This window comes from Ambystoma mexicanum, chromosome 13, assembly GCF_040938575.1.
Source record: "Ambystoma mexicanum isolate Mex_15411 chromosome 13, UKY_AmexF1_1, whole genome shotgun sequence".
Classification (NCBI taxonomy): Eukaryota; Metazoa; Chordata; class Amphibia; order Caudata; family Ambystomatidae; genus Ambystoma; species Ambystoma mexicanum.
The window spans coordinates 399,090,583-399,108,611 of NC_090938.1; the positions used below are offsets into that span (position 1 = coordinate 399,090,583).

General features: G+C 47.8%; 1 protein-coding gene across 1 annotated transcript in view; it reads right to left on the reverse strand.

Annotated features, from left to right (window-relative positions):
- The window catches only part of CHMP4A (charged multivesicular body protein 4A), a 60,721-nt gene that overhangs the window by 11,902 nt on the left and 30,790 nt on the right, over positions 1-18,029 (reverse strand). Inside the window, exons 4-5 of the mRNA XM_069633971.1 lie at positions 15,051-15,165; positions 14,567-14,693 (exon numbers count right to left, since the gene is read on the reverse strand). Coding sequence (XP_069490072.1) covers positions 14,567-14,693; positions 15,051-15,165 — 242 coding nt within the window. The remainder of the gene's footprint in view (positions 1-14,566; positions 14,694-15,050; positions 15,166-18,029) is intronic.

The window sequence follows — 18,029 nt, forward strand, 5'->3', positions numbered from 1 at the left end:
GAGCTGGTAGGAGACATAAGAAGCTCGGAATATAAGGCCAGAGTACTTTCGGACCACTCCCCCTTGGTCTTGCACAGCCCCCTAGAGCAAGAATCCCAACATGGAAGCTCAGAGCCGAGGCCCTGCAGGACTCGGGATTCCATGAGGATTTAAGGGAGGCGATTATTAAGTACTTTGACATTAATACAAGTGTGCAGTCAGAAGGAACCTTATGGGAGGTGTTCAAAGTGGTAGTACGGGTTGCAGCCATATCCAAATCCAGACGGCTCCACCGGGGTATAGAGCAAGATTTACAGGAGACAGAGAAGGAGCTGGAAGAAATAATACAGAGGGGGAGCACCTCACAGGAGGATGCCGAACGGGCGAAGCTGTTACAACAAACCAGCAGGGAGCACTGGGACAGATTATGTAAACTGAACTATAAAAAAATATAAATCGAAAGACAACATGCAGGGGGAGACAAACCGGGTAGGCTGCCTCAGTGGTCAGGGAGATAAAGGGGGAAGAAGGCCAGACCTGGGACACCCAGGAGGGAGTCAATGAGGGGTTCCTCAGATTCTATAAACGCCTTTATGAGGACACAGGGGAGGAGATGGGTCAAGAGATTCAGGAAACATTGGAAGACATAGGATTGCCCAAATTAAACGACCAGGAACAGGAGGACCTGGGTGCCCCAATCACATTAGAAGAATTAGCGACAGTGATCCAGCACCTACCCACGTTTAAGGCCACGGGGTCAGACGGGCTCCCAAGTGAATTTTATAAGACATACAAGCAGGAGGTACTCCCCCCGCCGCTTGCCATGTTGAACGAGGCGTTTGAACGAGGGAGGCTGCCAGAGTCCCTGAGGGAGGCGGTGGTCATTCCACTCCTAAAACCGGGCAAGCCAAGCACGGATTGTGGTTCATATAGACCCCTATCGATGCTCAACCAAGACAGCAAAATCCTCACAGCTACGCTGGCAAACAGGCCCAAAAGAGTTATTGGCAAACTGATACACCCTGATCAAACAGGCTACGTTCCAGGCAGGAATATAACCAACAATCGTAGGAGACTCCACCACATTATTGGACAGACAGAGGAGGACCCTGGCGACATGGTAATAGTCTCGTTGGATGCCATTAAGGCCTTCGACTCAGTGAGGTGGCAGTGGTTGCTAGCGGCCCTGAAAGAATATGGGATGGGGCCGGGGTACCGGAGGAGGGTCAAAATGGTATATAGCTCCCCAATCGCCAGGGTTAAAACTGGCACAATAATCTCAGACAAATGGCAACTTAGTAGGGGCACTAGACAGGGCTGCCCCTGGTCGCCCATGTTGTACATTCTTGCCCTAGAACCACTGGCAATCTGCCTCTGACAACAGTATGGGGAGATAGGGATCCTCACTAAGGGAGGATCGCACCTCATATCATTGTACGCCGATGACATACTGCTATACTTGCGCTACCCAGAAGAAAACCTACAATATGTCCTGGAGGTGATGGAACGTTATGCCACCCTTTCGGGCATAGCGGTAAACCCCAAGAAATCAAGCATGTTCCCTTTGGGGAGATACAGGTGGGCCCCGAATAGGAACCTACCGGTCTTGTTGATACCCTGGCAGACCAGGACATTCCGATACTTGGGAATCGACATATACTGCCGAGGAGGAACACAAATACAACACGGAAAGGGCAGTGGAGGGCATTAAGAAAAGCATGGGGTTCGCCATGGTGGGTAGGGCAGCTTTCATCAAGATGGTGGTCCTGCCGAGATTGCTGCACTTTTTTTTACGAACATCCCGTATATGCTCCCCAAATGTATTTTTGCGAAACTCCACAGCTTATTCAGGGGCTTTATATGGCGGGCGGGGGGGTTAAATGGGGTATAAATCTACCGTCCTGGCGGGACAGCTCCAGTATGTAGCCAGGTGGTTGTCCTAAGGGACAGCCGAAGCCAGGCTATTGTGCAAGGACACCGCCCCGAGAGGAGGTGTGGTTGCCTAAATCAAAGCTGCAAGGAAGGGCGAGACTGTTGGTACTGGGCTGGGAAATATGGAGCAAAGCATGGCAAATGGTGGAAAACCCGACCCCATGCTCCCTGCAGGTGGCGCTATGTGGGGAGGACTCGCAAATGATAAAAGGGATCCGTAGATACTGGGAACCGATGGGCCTTGCGACCCTCGGAGATGTATGGCAGGAGGGGGAGGCACTAGACTTCGAGATTAATGGAGGACACCAGGGTGCACAATATTACTTATACAAGAATTATCAGACTGGTGCCAGAAAGGTGGCCTGAGGCAGTGCTAGCGGAGCAACCCGATGCGGTCATTGAGACGACGTACGATATTTCGGAGGGTGGGCCCGAAATATCCGTATATATGAACTATTGATGACTAGGGTGGGCAAGGAGTTGCTCCAACTGAAGCGGGACTGGGAGGAGGTGGGAGAACCCATGCTGGATGGACAATGGGATAGAGCTCAAAAAAGGTACCACAAGGTGGTGTCCCGAAACGCGAGGTTACAGCAGATCCAGTTATATGTTACTCATAGGGCATATATGACCCCTAGCAAAATTGGTATAGTGAGTGGGGGTTGCGGCGGGGCGGACACCCCCGCAGCCTTCCGTTTAAGGACCATGTGTTGCCGGTTCCTGATCACGGAAGTGAAAGGGAACTGGCGCTGCAGGAACCCAGCGTGAAGATGAAGGTAAGTGGGGTTTATGTTGGGGGTGTGGGTGGGAGTGTGCTAAGGGTGTGGGTGGGGGGGGTGTTATGGGTGGGTTGCGTGTGTGTGTGTGCGAGTATGTATGTGAGTTTGCATGAGAAAGGTGCAAACTTTTGGTAGTTCGCGCCTTTCTCATACGAACGTTCGGGCGCGGTAGTGTCTACCGCGGCCAAATCACTTATCTAAAACTGAACCATCTCCGGAAGCACCTAAAGACCTTCCACTTTGCTTCTGCCTTCGCCCCCCCACATCCTCTTAATCTGTTCCCTCCCAGCACCATTCACCTGGCCACCCTCCCGCACTGCCTCTGGTGCACCCCTTGCACTGGGGTCTGTATCTGTACCCATACAGCCCCCCCCCCTTTTCTTCCGGCACTTATCAGACCTACCCAGTCTGCTGCCTTAAACCCTCCACTTGCTGGCTGCACTACCACTGTTTGCTGGCTTTATTATTTATAAATTTCTTCTTTGCTCCGCACTTTCCACTTCTCCCCCCTTCCATGCACTCCCCCACCCGCTCTCTCCCATGCGCTTGTACTCTCTCACACACACACAAAATTTTAGAAAACCGTATTACAAACGACCAGGTGCTCCGGGGCATCTGTGAACTTCCACTCAACAAGTCACCGGGCCCGGATGGATTTCCAGCCAGGTTTTATAAATTATACAGCAGCGTTTTATCTCCCTTTCTCACTAGGCTATTTCATTCCTTTTTGCATGTGGGGCAAATATCATCCTCCATGGAAGAAGCCAAAATAGTATTTTCTAAACCAGGCAAGACCGTACAAATTGCGGATCTTATCGCCCTGTTGCACTCAATCTGGATGCAAAAACCTTTAGTACTGGCCAACTGTATAGTAGACAACCTACCTTCATTAATACACAATGACCAGACAGGCTTTATTAAATCTAGGTAAACATACAACAATGTACGTAGGATATGTCATACTGGAGAAAGTAGAGAAACAGATTCCTGCAGTTCTTATAGATGCCAAAAAAGCATTTGACTGCGTAGAGTGGTCTTTTCTTTAACACTTGAGAAAACGGGTATTGGTCCCAATTACGTAAAATGGGTTGGAGGAAACCATCAAAATCCCTCTGCGAGACGAATAAATGGCCAATTGTCTCCCCCTATTAATTTGCAACGCGGTATGAAACAGGGGTGCCACCTTTCCCCATTGTTATACGTGCTTCATCTGGAGCCGTTATTAGCCAGAATTCGACAATTGGAAAGTATTTCAGGTGTTATGTTTGGCGGAACCAAACATAACATTTTGGCTTAAGCCGATGATATGTTGCTCATTGCCACTGATCCGGCGAAACCGATACCCGAATCCATAAGATACCCGAATCCATAAAAGAACTTAACGGAATTTGGTACAGTGGCGGTGTTGAAAATTAACGTGCAGAAATCAGAGATTCTAAATTTGTCTTTACCACCCACGGACGTTGCTCGCTTGCAGTCACAGGTGCAGTCACAGATACGGCTCGCCTGGGCACAAGAGCATATCACTTACTTGGGGATTAAGATCACTGCAACCTTGGCAGGGCTATATACAGCAAACGATATAGAATTGCAACAAAAAAAAGTGGTATCTACTCACTATATCATGGTTGGGCCGCATATATTTGTTGAAAATTGTAACTCTCCCCAGGGTACTTTATTTAAAGCACTGCCCATTAGAGTTACTTTATCATTTTTTTCGCAAAATACATAAGGACATTTCAGCCTTTGTGCGGCAAAACAATACCCCCCAAATCGCTCTCCACTTTAATGTTACCATCAGATAAAGGGGGGCAGTGGCTTCCAAACTTTCTGATATATTTCTGGGTGGTGCAGTTATTAAAGAATGGTCCCTGAACTCGGCGAGAGAAAAGTTGGGCACAAATGGAATTGGCTTTGGGAGGATGGGGGCTGGGGATTAAATGAGGTTCTCTGGATGCCAATAGGGGCCGCCCAAAGAGCATACGCCGGAGTTAAATCATGCACACGGTAGAAAATACCTGGGATGAGGCAATTTAAAAAAAAAATGCAACAACCCATCGCTCATCCCTCTCTCGTTTAACCCACAATTTACCCCCGGGTTGGAACCGCAGACATTTAGGGAATGGAAGAAAGCTTGTTGTGTGAAGTTGCGCGACATGTTTGAGGGAGACACTGTGAAACCATTCACGCAATGTAAACAGGAATTGGAACTTCAGGTAAGATCTATGTTCCAATACTTCCAGGTGTGGCACTTGATTTTATCCCTCCCCAACCCCCACACCCTCCCCGATCAAAGCAGCAACCATCAGGTCATTGACACCACTTGAACAGTATGTGAAATCTAACCCCGGCCAGAAGGCTTTAATCTCTAATCTCTAAAGGATACTGGGGGAGGACTCACCCAAAACGAAAATCTCCAACAGAACACATTGGCAAACTATTCTAGGTGAAGTGATCACTGGCCAGGATTGGGAGAAACTCTGGCGTACAATCCCTAAACTTACCAGATCGATGCAGATCAAAGAATTGTGGCTTAAATGATGCAGTGGCATTATACTCCAGTGGACTATGAATAATGAAACCTACGATATCTGATCAATGCTGGAGGGATTGAGCGCAAACTGGGGATTGGGTACATGTATGGTGGAGGTGCTCATGTTTAGTCTGATATTGGGGGTGTGAACTCCTGTATTTATTAAATCTTTTCTGTTCGTACTCTTTCACCTTATATACATCCTTGTTACTTTTGACTGATGATGATTTTAGACATCAGAAAGCAGTCCAGAAGACTTTTGTGGTATTTCAACTAGCAGCATTGCTTGTAATCGCCCAGAATTGGAAACAAAAAGAATCACCTCAACTCGCCGACTGGAATGCAAAAGTGTGGAACTTTGTATCACTTGAATGGATGACATCTTCTTTACAAGGGGACCTTGCCATGTTCACAGAAGACTGGAACTTTGTTCTCAAATTTTTTAATAAAAACTTGAACATTCAGTACTGCCTGCAAAGGCTACGCCTGTTGGGCATTGCCTGATATACTGATCAAAAATGGTCTTGGTCGGAAGAATTTACTTCTGTATTTCTTTCTCTTTTTTGGCTGATGGTAAACAGTACTCATGTAACATTCAGGTGAGAGGTGGAAGGGGCGACTGATTGATAGTTAACTCCGAAAACAAAAAAAACATCTATAAAAACGAATAAATCATCTCCAGGTGTACACCAAAAATGCAACCATAATCTATTAAAACTGTTGGGCGGGAGAAAATAAAATCCGGGGCAATGGGTACACCCCTAAAGTGTAAGTGATGCAGGGGAGGAACCATCTCAGGATGACCGAAAACAAAATTCAAAGTCTAATTGCACAGTACACTACTTGTTATCCTGGAATAGGGAACACAGTAGTGGGGTGTTCTGGATTACACCCCCATACTGCAGAGTTTTGTAGAGCCCAACAACGGGAGCCGGAGGAGCACCTTTCAACACCGCCATGTCTTTGACCCGACTGTGCCAAAAAAGCAAAGAATGAGACAAATTAAAAATTGTAAACACCAGTTGCACTTACCCAGCCATGAATACAAGAAAATAGAAGTACAAAACTGGCTGCTCTTGCATATGAATACAAGAAAATAGAAGAACAAAACTGGCTTCTCTTGCATAAAAGCATGATGCAGAAAAAGCCATGTAAAAATAAATAAATAATTTTTAAAAAAAAAATCGATCAGGTGAGATATGGCAGTTGATCAATCAGAATGATACCCCACAGACCGTCCTACAAAACGAATGAGGTATCTGGACAATTAATTTCACTGCTTGTTTTTGCCGACCAGGGGGTGTTAACCCGTAGTGAGTACTTTGAGGGGACAAGGATTTGGGCCATCCCATTTGACAAAGGGGATATCAGAGTTGATAAGAGCCAGTGGTCCGTGAGCCCTGGAACCCGACGGATTGACTAATGCAATGCTCAAGAAGGGCCCAGAGCTCTGGACCAATTTCCTAGGAATCCTCTTTGGGCAAGTTGTGAAGAATAGGACAATCCCCACCTCCTGGAAGACAGCCATAGCTATACCGATTTTCAAAAAGGCCAGTCAGGATGATCCTAAAGGTTTGGTTGTTTTTTTATTAATTTGTAATGCGCACCTAACCCAACAGGGCGCAGCCATAGTGAAATCAAGACTTCTAGTTACAGAAATAGTACAATGCAGAAGAAAAATATAGTTACAAGAATTTAGCGTGGAGCATATGCACGGGTGCGCAGTGTTGAAAATATAATATAAATTTGGCATATATAGTTACAAGAAATTACAATAGCGCGTATACACAAATATACAGGTGGAGCAATTGGGCAAGGTATGGGAATAGGATACACATACAGTGGCCGATATTAAGAGTCGGGAAACCTGAGTCAGTCTAATAAGTGACATATTTAAAGGACTGGAGAGTTGGATGTTAATGTACCTTCTTCTGAATAGTAGGTATGGTTGGTCAACTCTAAGCTGATGTGGCAGGGAGTTCCATAGTTTTGCAGCTTTCACAGGGGCTATTGCTGCCCATCTTAGTGAGCCGGTATCTAGGAACATTGAGGCAGTGAGTATTGTTAGCTCTGGTGGACATTTTTCTATGAATTCTATCTGAGAGATAGATCGGGGCAGTGTTATTTAGTGCTTTGTGGGTGAGGGAGGCTACTTTTAGAAGAATTTTGTTATAGGCGTTGAGCCAGTTAAGTTGGCGTCTAGTAGAAGAGACATGTTCTCTTTTGTTTATACCTAGTGCGGCTCAATGCATTGTTTTGGAGTGTTTGTAGCCTCTGGATAATGGTTTTATTAGCGCCACTGTAAAGAGCATTGCAGTAATCAAGCCTGGAAAGTATTAATGCCCTAGCTAGGATCATGCAGCTATCATTCGAGAGGAAGGGTCTGCCTGCTCCGATCAGCTTGCAGGTGTATAAGGTGGTAGAGGCCAGAGATTTCACTTGCTTGTCGAAGGACATAGTACAATCCAAATAGAAACCGAGAGTTTTCACTTCCTTCGCTACCCTGATGATATGACCATCAATGGTGAAAGTGGTGTATTCAGTACCTAGTTTCTTCAGGTTATAGTGGGTACCCAGGATAATAAACTCAGTCTTGTCATTATTCAGGCATAGACCGTGTGTGGCCATCCATGCCTGGATGATGAGGTACACTCTATTCACCAATGCTGAATCTTTGTAACAATCCCCGGAAAGTGGGAGGAGAATCCGAGTATCATCTGCATAGTTAGTGTAGGTGATACCCAGAAGGTCCAAATCATCGAACAAAGGACGCCCTATTGCCGTTTTGGATGTAGTGGGGAAAAATCTACGCATCTTTGATCCGCCGATACCTTACGGAGTGGATTAAAACTGCAAAAACAAGCAACATCTTCCAGACAGGGTTTGTTAAGGGACTGGGGACACGTATACTTAAGGGCAGAGCTCTGGTAGAGACGTCTAAATTCAAGGCATAATATAAGAAGTGTCGCATAAGGGGGGTGCGGCGGCATCCCAAGCGCTGTAGTTGTGTTTAGCAGCGACCCCCGCCCGTCCCACTCCTTGCCGCTCAGTTGCTGCCGATCGAATTGTTGTCGCCAGAGCCGCGCCTCAGGATGGCACAGCGCAGCTCCTTATTGCATCTAGGAATGCTGCAGGCTTGCTCCTGGATTCGGGTCCCTCGGTGGTAGCCGATCGCCATCTTCTTCCTTGTGGGGGGGGGGGGGGGGGGGGGGGACAGAGGGGTATTGATGTTCGCATGCCGCTGGAGCGTACAATTGAGGGCGAGGGAGCGAAGGTGCTGCACTCGCCCGTCTCCTCTACCGTTGGGTGACCACGTGCATTTAAGCGCAGGGTTTCCTTGCACAATGACGCCTCGAAAGTGGGCCGACTAGTTCTTCGGGAATACCGTACACGTTTCTTTCAGGAACGGGTCAGATGAAAGCGGATTTCAGACCAGAGCGTGTCGGCGCGTTGGATCTGCTCGCGGGGTGGGCAGAGCATTACAAATCTGCCATTACGTGCAGGTCCGATGGGAGGTGAGCGGTCTGGCTTCCATTTTGCCTGCGCCCCCTGGTGGTCTCCGGAAGACGATTTTTTGATTATTCAACACATCATTCGCTGAGGTGATGGTCAATTATTTTAACAATCTCGTTATGGAGGTTATTCCACAAACAGGTCTTGCGCAGCCCAACTAAATGGGGCAGCATATCACATCTAAGAAGCCTTCTTTGTGGCAATGGCTGTTCTGTGTGCAATTGCGACAAAAACCAGACTTAGGTGTCTGAACCTACCGTAGTTTGGTCCAAACTCTGGGTTGGGTGCTCCACAGTTCCTACCATACCAAAGTTCCATCAGGATCTACGCCAACAGACCTGAGGCCCCAAAGGCAAGAACAGATATTATGCAGTTGAAGAATTCCTGTGGTCAGCAAAAGCTTTCCACAGCCAGATTTGGAGAGCGCAAGATTTTCTTGAACTCCCATTGCCAGAGGAAGTCTGCTCGGAACCATGTGTTCTGTCAGCTGTACTCTTTACAAATTCTGACAAGTCAGAAGTGGCAATTCAAAAAGATGTCCTTGCTGAGGAAAAATCTGCACTCATTAAATACCAGCATGAAAACCTAAGGCTAGATAACGACTGCAGTAGGTTTCATTGGGCCAGTCTAACCCTCAACGTCAGGTCTTTTGTGGTAGCGGCAGACTAGGACGTCATCCTCAACATCCTCTTTCGTTTCTCGGTCTCCATCTCTTTCAATGGAGGATAAGATTTGACTCAAATGGCAAAATAGTGTATTCATCCAGTTGAATCTTCTCAATGCCAACACATTCTTCACTGCAACATTTATGGAACAGATTGCTGATTTTCATAAGTATTTGCCTTTAAATAAGATAACTGCTCAAGTCTGGCTTGGCAGAAGCAAAACCCATTGTGAAAGATTTATGAGTCTTATTGATCATCATCATCATATCGATACAGCTGCCAGAGTTATTTGCCTGGGTGTAAACATGCGTCACACATCACGGCGCAAAGCTATGCATTTCAATAACGATGATCAGCATAAGAATCTGGATATTCCATACAAAGAACTGGCATTTGTCCACCCATCCACTGAAGTTGAACAAGAAGAAAACTTCTGCTTTAAAACAGTGAGACTGTCCTCACCAAAATACCCCAAAGGAAGTTTCCCTCGCCTACAGAGTACCATTCTGATTTCAAGCCGTTCATAAAAACAAGCAACAAGACACCCAGCGATCAAAGGCTCACACAGGAGGTTCTACACTAAAAAGGTCCTTCCCTTCCTTCACCTCAATCACATTTGACCCATAAAACCAAGGAAGGCCATCGTCCAGATCCATCCATGGTAGGGGGATGGACTTTAAATAAGCTGACATACTATTTCAGAGGATTCTTGGGTCCGCTCAGTCACTCTCAGCTGCTGTTTACCCATTCCTCTAGTTCCACCTGCACCTCATTTGCCCCCCACTTCTTCAGGTTGCCTCTGCCACCCTGTTGTTGTAGGTATCCAAACTGCTTCAGATCAAGATAAATCGGAGGTCTCTCTTCTGGGACGAGGATACCAATTCTAAGCTCACCTCTTCACTGTCCCAAAGAACCAAAAGGTGGTCGGAGGATAGCCTTGGATCTTTGTTTTCTGAAACCCAAAATGCTCTTGACAGCGAGACTGGCTATGTGCAATGCATCCAAGAGACCCTGGCTGTGCGCTATACATCCAAGAGACCCTGAAAAGTTCCTACGGCAACAGCGCACATGCAATTTGAATTTGAAATTTTCACAGGGGGGTGGGAGGGTGGTGATGGTCATCATTCATTTCCAGTATTGGGTACTCAGTCTGATTGGTGCCCCTCAAGTGTTGACAAAATTGAGGAGTCTGATCACAGCTCACTTGGGAACTCGAGGAGTAAACATTTATCCATATTTCAACAACTGGCTGGTTAATCCTAGCAAAGACCTTTCACCTGGCTCAAACATCTGTCCTGGGGCATGGCAGCCGAAGATGGCAGCCCAAATTAGCCGCTCCAGAGTGGACGAGAGAAGGGGCGCTGATCTGAAGCACATCCCGGCCCCGATGCAAGCAGAAAATAAAATAGCTAGAGCGGTTCCACTCTGGCAGCTGCGGAGCGAGTCTGGTGAGGTGAGCTCACGGCAGAGCGGAGAACGTGGTGCGAGCCCCGTTCATCCTGGCCGGGAAAAGCCGCAAGTGAGCCATGATCGGCCACGCTGACACAGGGAATCGGTAACCCAGCAACCTCTGCACCCAAATAGGCCCCGGCTCTCCAGTGACTACAGGTGCAGTACACATCAACAGCACTGCATGCAGGCGAGAAGCACTGGACGTGGTGAGGCTGGCGGCTTCTACACCATCTGTGACAGACACCATGCATCGATGTCCCGCTTCCCGCTTTGTTGCACGGAGCTGGACTGCCCCCAGACCAGATTGGCTGTGCGCAACGGAGCAGCATGACCCGCTCTGGCGATAGAAGGGCCTGTAGCGGGCGCCCCTGGCCAAGGTTGACTGTTGAGGGTGCATGCACAACATCTGGCTGGCCCCCACAGTTTGGAAGGCAGGCGCGAGCGAGCCCTCGCTAATCTTCACCACTTTGCATAGAGCTAAGTGGGACACGGCTAGCACCTGCACGAGAACACCTTCCGCGTTTTGACATCTGGTGTACTGCTGTTCCATGGAGCGCGCCCACAATGTGAAGGAGCACATGATCTGCGGGGTGTTTGGGGGGGGAGGGGCAACAAGACTTGTGAAGCCGCTGTTCTCCCTAGTACAGAGTGGGCAATGGCTGCTATTGGTTTGTAGGTGCTTTATTTTTAAGAGTGGGCAGAGCAACCACCTTCCTCCCAAGAGTGGCCAAGTGGAGTGACCACAAGGGTCCTCAGGAGTCCACACCACTACCCATCAATCGTGCCCCTGCCAGCCCGGGCACTGGAAGGTTTGCGAGGGTGCAGCATCCATCTGAAGTGAGTCGAGGGCGAATCCATGCCAGCAACTGAGTCCCCGTACACTGCAGAGTCCATCAGTGGCATGTATACACTGATGCTGGACCAGTAGCTTGCGCTGTGCTGCAGCAGAGTGGGAATGTTACGTAATGGACACAAAGACATTAAAGTGGCTACATGGAAGAGCTGTAGCTAAAACTGGGAGGCGCATGCGACTACTTGGCAGCGACACATGGTGTCCCCGGGGGCGCCTGCTAACTACGAAGGAAGGTGTCCCCACTGAAGGAACTCAGAGTGGATGTTGCAACGCAGATCGAAGCGTTGAGGCAAGCAAGACCAGACGCTGAACACCCTCTTGGCCTCACCGGGACAGACAGCATCAGTGAAACGACACATAGAAGTGGCTGCAGATGGGGCAGCAGCAGGGGGGGCTAGAGGGGAGTGGTTTGACGGTGAGCTCTGGGTAAACTTCCTCCGACGGGGCAAGGGCTCTCCAAAGCGGACCTAGTTGACCGGCTTACAAGCCTTAAAGCTGAACTAACAGGAAGAACTCACGCAGTCCATACGGGCGGTAATGAAGTCCAGCACTAAGGAACTCAAGAAATCGAGACACAAACCAGCTCAATGCATGTGTGGGGGACACAGAAACATCAGTGCAAAGATGTCCTTGACCTGGAGGGAGACCTTGCAAGCATCAAACAAGCATGTCGCTTCTAGTGTCGACCACAGAAGACCTGGAAAATGGGCCTCGACAGAGAATCTCGTCATACGGGGTGCCCCAGAAGGAGAAGAACCCTGAGGGCCCAGCCAAGAGACATTTGGAAATTCCACTCATATGGGACTAAAGAGGAGATCCTATGCGCATCAAGGAAGATGGGCACCATTTCTTATCAAGGTCTATCCCTACTTATTTTCAAAGATATAGCAGCTCTCACCTTACAGAAGAGGCAGGCCTTCCGACAGGTCACATTCAAGCTCCAGAAGGAAGGAGTGAAATACAGATTTTCAGGAGGCAAGCAGAATCCCCCTGCGCAGAAGACTGCCCGGCCCTTCTGATTTGGGAGGAGAACAGGGTACATAGCCATGACACTCACCATCACTGGAGGTTCGCTAAGGGCATTACTGCACGAGGCCTCTGTTAAATGAGGCAGCGTCCCTCCCCCGGAGACACCGGTTTGAGGGCCGTAGTTCTACTCCATGTCAAAATCTTTCAGAATTTCGAGTAGAGTGGAAAGCCTTTCGCCTTGCTCTCTGGGTGGGATGGGATGGGAAACTGGGGAGGGAAAGGCGTGGGAATGTCCACAGCACCGACACAAGCATACATGAGGGGAGCGATGGGGGGGGGGGGAGAACAGGTTAGCAGAGTGCAACTGAGCTTAAACTCTGATCTTGGAGGTAGTCAAAGTCCTGACACACAATGTGAGGAGCCTCAACTCCTTGCAAAAAGAGAGGTAGACTTTTCCTCGAGCTCTCCCGCCTACAGACCGATGTAGCATGCCTTCAAGAAACACACCTAGTGAGAAAAGACACACAGCCTCAGCACGAAATATTTCCCACACCAATTCTTCTCCTGCACAAAATACAAGAGCAAGTGTGTTGGTATTCTAGTAAGAAAGCGGGTACAATTCAAATTGGTCAAAATCATTACACAGCCAAGTGGATACTGTAAAGTCAGTGTAGGTGTAGAAACAAAAGCCGGGAACTCCACACTGCAAGGTAGATCTACTGCATACCGAGATATAGTTAGCAAAGCATATGGTGACATTAGCCTCAAAGAAAATACCACCACACATCTTTACCTGTGCACATCCTGCTATTCTAGCACCAGGACCCAAACACACACATTGCAGTCCTAACCGTGAGAACCATTTCTATTCCAGTGATGGGATACACACACAGCTATGCAAACACACACACCATGTCTGACACTTACTGCACTACCTTATTTTCTAGTGTGGGACTTGCAGACTGCTATTCATGCATCTCAGTCCTTATAGCCCACCAGCCATTTCGGGTACCAGGAACCATAAGTAGCCGTGCCAGTCTGTTCATCTAAACCACAACCAGGAGCGCAATGCACCATGCCTTTCAGCAATGGAAGCAACATGCAAATGACATTACACATTACACTAACTCCAGTCCTGAGACTTGCTCTAAAGCTCTACCCAAGCCACTCACTCTATAGCATCACTTCCATTACAATATCAAAGCCTGCATGCAAATATGTCAAGATGTACAGTGAATTACCTAGAGACATTTTACTCTGTAAAGCCAGAAAGGAAAGGACAGATCTTGTTGCTGCCACCACAGTAGCATGAGGAAGCAGTCAGCAGCTACTGAAGAGAATGCCGCAGAGACAAGTGGACAAGAGTGTTGCAGAAAGGGGCTGCAGCCACAGAAAAGGCAGTCACAATGGAGATACCACTCCCTCATTTGGGGGGGGGGGGAGGGCTCAACACTGAAAAGGGAGGCAAGTAGAAGCAGCAATTGTTGATAATATAACAGCAATGATGCCATTAAAGCAAAGAAAGATTGGTTAAAAAAAAGAAAGAAAAAAGGAAAAACATTCCTGAGCAGAATGGAGGGCTGTTGTCCCAAATTGGTGTTTAGCAATGGTGCAAAGCATCAATCTGAAGTTGGCTGAGGACAAAGGGATGCTGGCAAAAACCCAGTGAAGGCGAACCAGCAAGAAGTAAGGAGATAAGGAAGGAAGCAACCCAATATCTGCTTTTTCACATATCTACATCTGTAAGCATACCTCAATGCCAATCTGCAGCACCATCTATCGCCCCAGCACTTATATACAGCTCTGGCAGTAAACCCATATCATAGCAAGCAACTCGGCAGCACCCTCTTCTGCAATGCTACAACTCCAAACAAAGCAACTAAAACAGTACCTGGCACCGCTGGTATGCGGGCGGCTGGGACACTGGGAAGGTTGGTGGGCTCATCCTCTCCAACATTTAGCAATTCCTTCTCCAAGTCCTCTTGCTCCATCTCCTCCAACTCAGCCAACAGCTCGTCCTGCAAGGCGACAAGTAAACGATAAAGAACACCCAAAAGGCAATATAAAAGAGCAACACAAGTGGGAGGAAAGAATACAGGAACAAGAAGGTGGATGTGAACAGAATAGAACAGACTTCTAAGAGAGAAGGAAGAAGGGAAAAAATAAATCGCGCAGAGGCAGGATTAGAGAAATGGAAGGAAAAAAAAAAAACGGACAGTCCAAGGCCTCAGCAGAATTTTAAATGGGAGGCAGAGGAATGGGTGTGCCAAAAATACAGAATGATAGGACAACAAAAACGAAGGGAGAAAGAAAGGATATGATAAACACTAAAGCAATAAAGTGACATGGTGTTGGCAAGTTTAGATGCTCCTAACCTCATCCACATCGTCTGCAAACCCCATAGGACGGGATATGGCATCTGAAATCTCCTGTGCAAGCTCCTGCTGTTCTGTAATGTCTGCCATGAGGTCATCTACTTTCTCAACATCCCTGTAAAGAAATAAAGAGTGTGAACACCCAGGATGATGCGCTATAGAAAGTCAAAATATATGTATGCCCAGATAATGGAAGCACCGGAGCAATAATTCCCCGTCACACAGTGACTGGGCCACGAACAAAAAGCCTGGGGCAGGAGAAAGGCTGCTTCCCCTACACTACACAGGAGGGGAGGGGGCACTACAAACAATAACCTGTGCTGCCACAAAACACACTTTCTCTGATGGTTGAGCTTGTTCTGTGAAGGCACATGGATGAACCTTGAATACTTGACATGTGCCTCACAAAAGAACATGTCAATTGTTAGGACTGATTTTTCTTTTAATACTCTGGGAGTTGTAGCGAAACCAGTTCAAGGTAACACTTATAATGCGCCTTGAAAAACGTGCGTATAGGCGCATTATAAATACCCAATAAATAAGGTAGCAAGGTGAGTGGTCAAGGCTAAGTCTCAGGAGGGTTGATCATAGAAAGGGTTGTTCTCAGTGAGAACACAGTCAAAAGCAAGTAGCACACTAGACAGTTATAAAAATACTTACTTGTGGCCATATAACACTATACAAAATTGACTACTAGCATGTTATATCACAAAATACTAAATAAAATATACATATATACAATCCCTGGAGATGGGCAGAATTCATAACCAGCCCCTGCAAAGGAAGAAGTATTAGAGTGCAGCAGTACAGGTACACAGAGACACAACACTAACTTTAGAAGTGCATCCCTCAGATGCATGGTGCCTTGTGCCCAAAGGTTCACCCAAGTTCCACACAGTTTTGTGTGACGTGAAAATGTTAGTGGAGGGTTTCTGGGGTCCAAGGAAGAGTTCCAAGGGGTAGAGGACAAGTTATCCTAGCTAATAAAAGTGTCCCCCACTTTCAGAACATGTGCACCAATAAGCAATGACAAAGCCAAACTGTTACAAAACTTTTAAGGGAGTTAGGGGGGGTTCAGGTAAGTACCATTACAAATCCCCCCCTCCCCCTCTATTCCGATTCTGCATAGGACTTGGCAGGTCTTCAGAAGCGGGTGCAAGATCGCTTTTCCCACCTTTAGCTATGGTCTTTGATGCCCAGGGGTTGCAGGTTCAAGCTCTTCTCCGGTCAGCTGCAACTGCTGGTGCAAGGTCTTCAGGATGGAGAATGCAGAAGAACTTGATGTAGGACCCCCCCCAGCACAGGACTAGATGCAGGAAATCGGTTTTGCACAATGGCCACTGATGCACAGCGAAGCATGGGGGACACACTTGTAGCGGTTGGACTTAGTATCTTGGGTCCCTTCGATGCTTTAACCACGAAATTTGTCAGAGACGAGTCTTGTAGCACACGCTGTTGATCCCTAAAGTTGTAGGTCACAATGTGGAATGGAGACAGCACAGTATCCCAAACTCGGAGCTGGGTAGCAACCTGGTGATCCAGGGGCACTTCTTCGCAGGACTATGACGCTGAAAACAGATGTTCCCTGCACTCCAAGGATTGAAGCTCCTTTGCGGGACTTTTGAAGATCACCTACAAAACAGGGATCTTCCAGGACAGCAGCAGAAGTTGGCCGCCAAGCCTTCTTCCAACAGGTGCACAGTCTCCTTCCACGTCTTGCAGCTGGACAGGATACGCGGCTCTTTCAGATTTCTTCCAGGATCTCTCTTGAATGGGTGAAGGGTTCCTCTTATCCAAAAGCCAGGTACAAGCCGAAACTCCCACTAGCCAATCAAAGATCTGGCCCACACAGACACTCCAGCTCATGCACACCATTCAGAAACAGTATTGGGACCACAGTCCCAACCCACTTCTTGGCAGCTAACACACATGGCACTGCCTTAGCCCGCGAACAGCCTCTGCTTTACCAGGCACTGGAATCCGTGTAAGGATTTCTCACGGGTCAGGAAAAAGGGTTAGTGACAAGATGGCCAAGGGACAAGCAAAAAAACCTCATGGCATGGCTATGTTTGGACACTAGCCACAGTAGGTTGCCAAGCGCGGAAAACGCAATAAAGCTAAATCAAAATACACAACAACAAAAATAGCAAAGGTTACTGCTTACACCAGCTTGGTCAAGCCCTGAGGAGAGAAGGGCGAGGAGCAGCTCTTGAGCGTGATACAGTGCTATTTATTTTGCTAATTATTTTTCATTCGTGTGCCTTCCTGGAACGCAGCACTGCTGAAACTGCCGCCTCGAATAAACTACTGAGACTGCCGTCTCTTTTACGAGTCGGGACTCGCTTGGATCTGCAGCTGGTCTTTCGGATATAAGCCCCGCCCACCCGCCCTTGCGGCGTCAAGCTCTGAGGAGAGAAGGGCGAGGAGCAGCTGTTAGCTGTTTGGCGGGAGGCGCCCTGCTTTCTTTCCATTGGCATCCAGGTTGCTCAAGTCAGTCACAGGCGGCGATGCCGGCAGTACTGCGGAGAATTGTTGGAAGAAGCCAAAGTTTGGCCCGTTACGCCTTGTGGGGCTTGTACACTTATTGGAATACAGGTGTGCATTAGTGCCAGTATCCATCTAAGGATTTCCTCTCACCTCGGCACTCATACTCTGTGGAACTAAGGCTACTGGGCGAGGGGGTGGGAAGAGTCGGACTCGGCAGCTCCTTAAGCTGTCGGGCTTGCCTCGCCCATTGCCCGATTATCGCTTAGTAATTAATCTAACGTCTACAATACTGGAAAGTGACTTTTCTGATTTTCCTGGGGGAGCTGCGAGATTCTCTCTTCCCAGGATCAATTCCTTTTTTTTTTTACACCTTATGGCTTCTCTCTACCTTTGGGGTTGCGACCTGATTTGCCCCCATTTAAGGACTACTTTAGGATTGCTTATATTGAATACTCCTTTCTGGTTTCAACATATGTGGATTGATTTTTATAC